Raw genomic sequence first — 3,159 nt, forward strand, 5'->3', positions numbered from 1 at the left:
TGGTCGAATTCCGCAGCCATACACCTTGCAGTCTTATAACTTGGTATGTGGCACATGTCGACTGTTAGCATGCTAAAGTTATCATGCTAACATCAAAATGCTAACTTTTTTTTGCAAATTTCACACATCCTTGTCTAATTCCACAGCCATACACCTTGCAGTCTTATAACTTGGTATGTGGCACATGTCGACTGTTAGCATGCTAACTTTAGCATGCTATCATCAAAGTGCTACCTATTTTTTGTCTGCAAATGTTAACACTTTTTTTTGTCTAATTCCGCGGCCATACACCTTGCAGTCTTATAACTTGGTCTGTGTCACATGTCGACTGTCAACGTGCTAAAGTTAGCATGCTAACATCAAAGTGCTACCTATTTTTTGTGTGCAAATGTTAACACTTTTTTGTCTAATTCCGCAGCCATACACCTTGCAGTCCTATAACTTGGTCTGTGTCACATGTCGACTGTTAGCGTGCTAAAGTTAGCATGCTAACATCAAAGTGCTACCTTTTATTTTTGTGTTCAAATGTTACACTTTTTTTGGTCTAATTCCGCAGCCGTACACCTTGCAGTCTTATAACTTGGTATGTGGCACAGGTCGACTGTTAACGTGCTAAAGTTAGCATGCTAACATCAAAGTGCTACCTTTTTTTGTGCAAATGTAACAGTTTTTGGTCGAATTCCGCAGCCATACACCTTGCAGCCTTATAACTTGGTATGTGGCACATGTCGACTGTTAGCGTGCTTACGTTAGCATGCTAACATCAAAGTGCTACCTTTTTTGTATGCAAATGTTACACTTTTTTTGTCTAATTCCGCAGCCATACACCTTGCAGTCTTATAACTTGGTCTGTGTCACATGTCGACTGTTAGCGTGCTAAAGTTAGCATGCTAACATCAAAATGCTAACTTTTTTTTGCAAATTTTACACATCTTTGTCTAATTCCGCAGCCATACACCCTCCAGTCATATAACTTGGTACGTGGCACATGTCGACTTTTAGCGTGCTAACATCAGCATGCTAACATCAAAATGCTAACTTTTTTTTTGCAAATTTTACAAATGTTTGTCTAATTCCGCAGCCATACACCTTGCAGTGAAATAACTTGGTATGTGGCACATGTCGACTGTTAGCGTGCTAACTTTAGCATGCTATCATCAAAGTGCTACCTATTTTTTGTCTGCAAATGTTAACACTTTTTTTTGTCTAATTCCGCAGCCATACACCTTGCAGTCTTATAACTTGGTCTGTGGCACATGTCAACTGTTAGCGTGCTAACATCAGCATGCTAACATCAAAGTGCTACCTTTTTTGTGCAAATGTAACAGTTTTTGGTCGAATTCCGCAGCCATACACCTTGCAGCCTTATAACTTGGTATGTGGCACATGTCGACTTTTAGCGTGCTAACGTTAGCATGCTAACATCAAAGTGCTACCTTTTTTTGTGCAAATATAAGTTTTTGGTCGAATTCCGCAGCCATACACCTTGCAGCCTTATAATTTGGTATGTGGCACATGTCGACTGTTAGCGTGCTAACATTAGCATGCTATCATCAAAGTGCTACCTATTTTTTGTCTGCAAATGTTAACACTTTTTTTGTCTAATTCCGCAGCCGTACACCTTGCAGTCTTATAACTTGGTTCGTGTCACATGTCGACTGTTAGCGTGCTAAAGTTAGCATGCTAACATCAAAATGCAAACTTTTTTTTTGCAAATTTTACACATCTTTGTCTAATTCCGCAGCCATACACCTTGCAGTCAAATAACTTGGTATGTGGCACATGTCGACTGTTAGCGTGCTAACTTTAGCATGCTAACATGAAAATGCTAACTTTTTTTTTGCAAATTTTACACATCTTTGTCTAATTCCGCAGCCATACACCTTGCAGTCAAATAACTTAGTATGTGGCACATGTCGACTGTTAGCGTGCTAACATTAGCATGCTAACATGAAAATGCTAACTTTTTTTTGCAAATTTTACACATTTTTGTCTAATTCCGCAGCCATACAACTTGGGGTCGTACAACTTGGTATTTGATAGATGCTTATTATCCAGCCAGTGAGTTTGCTCATAGGTTAGCAAACAAAGGTATGAACATACACAGAGATGCTTCCAGACGACAGCAACAGACAGAGGTGAGTATAATGGATCTTTATTGTGGAAACATCTAGCATGTGTCCGTGATGCGCCTCATGCTCATGAAGCTGATGCCGCTCATGCCCATGTCCCGGAAGCTGCGGTGCTCGCCGGGCCTGACGTACATCATCTTGCCCCGGAAGTGGGGCTGCTCGAACAGCAGCCAGTGGCCCTCCAACACCTGGCAGGACAGGCAGTCGCTCATGCGGAAGCGCTCCTGGATGTTGTCGCAGTCCTCCTGCAGCTCGTTGGACTGGCCGCTCATGTTCTCCCGCTCGAAGATCTTGATCCGGAACTGGCCTCTGTGCTGCTTGGGGGACATCCCAGACACGGTTAGATCAGGTTCAAAACCACCAAAGGTGTGCACCCACCATAGGGATTGAACGGCAGGACTTGATGCCGCCGCTCATGCCCATCATGCTCATGGAGTCGGAGTACTCGCCCCTCCTCATGAAGGACTGGTTGCCCATGAAGTTGGGGCGCTCGTAGACCATGAAGCAGCCGCTCTCCACCCGGCAGGACTGGCATCGGCTTAGGCTGGAGGACATGTCGGAGCAGTCGCTCATGCACTCATAAGAGCGGCCCTGGAAGTTCCTCTCCTCGTAGAAGATGATCTGGAAGAGGAGGTGGAGTGGTAGGACCCGCACGGGAGTTTCTGGAAAAGACCCGTGATGCTTACCTTGCCCATGCTCATGTCGGTGGTGGACATTGTTGTTTGGAGGTCAGCCCCTGCCGCTGCACTTTTATACCTGCAGCCGGCCCGGCGGGGCCCCCTCCTGGTGGCCCCTCCCAGCCCCCGAGTCAGCAACATGGTGGTCACATGACAGCACCGGCCCTTAAAGACCCTTTCTGCATCGGTGGCATTGTGCCAGCTGTGGGAGCTTCCAGAGGAGGAGAACAAAGCAAACCTCAGGTGTACTTTTTACTTCACCTCCTGTTTACTCACTCATTCATTACAATGCAGTAGACCTAAGTATTCATCAAGTACCACCATCATGACAACATTAAATACAGTAGTGT

At 44.9% G+C, this 3,159-nt stretch overlaps 1 protein-coding gene across 2 annotated transcripts; it reads right to left on the bottom strand.

Annotated features, from left to right (window-relative positions):
- Nucleotides 1-2,144: 2,144 nt before the first annotated feature.
- LOC133538381 (gamma-crystallin M3-like) lies at nt 2,145-2,854 on the bottom strand. Of its 2 annotated transcripts, none has more exons than XM_061879978.1 (3): nt 2,819-2,854; nt 2,511-2,753; nt 2,145-2,446 (listed from the first exon to the last, which is right to left on the bottom strand). In XM_061879978.1, the coding sequence occupies exons 1-3, from the start codon at nt 2,846-2,848 to the stop codon at nt 2,171-2,173; spliced, it is 549 nt and encodes a 182-aa protein (XP_061735962.1). In that variant the 5' UTR covers nt 2,849-2,854; the 3' UTR covers nt 2,145-2,170. The 2 variants fall into 2 exon arrangements, with proteins under 2 accessions (XP_061735962.1, XP_061735961.1); XM_061879977.1 differs by having other exon boundaries at nt 2,145-2,449; nt 2,819-2,846.
- Between the last annotated feature and the right edge of the window lie 305 nt (nt 2,855-3,159).

The sequence above is a fragment of the Nerophis ophidion genome, linkage group LG19 (assembly GCF_033978795.1).
Source record: "Nerophis ophidion isolate RoL-2023_Sa linkage group LG19, RoL_Noph_v1.0, whole genome shotgun sequence".
NCBI classification, from domain to species: Eukaryota; Metazoa; Chordata; class Actinopteri; order Syngnathiformes; family Syngnathidae; genus Nerophis; species Nerophis ophidion.

Coding starts and splice junctions, on each gene's coding strand:
- LOC133538381 (XM_061879978.1), bottom strand. CDS start 2,848: ATGTCCACCACCGACATGAGCATGGGCAAG. Junction 2,754..2,818: donor CCGACATGAGCATGGGCAAG/GTAAGCATCACG, acceptor CTCCTCTTCCAG/ATCATCTTCTACGAGGAGAG. Junction 2,447..2,510: donor CCTGCCGTTCAATCCCTATG/GTGGGTGCACAC, acceptor TCCCCCAAGCAG/CACAGAGGCCAGTTCCGGAT.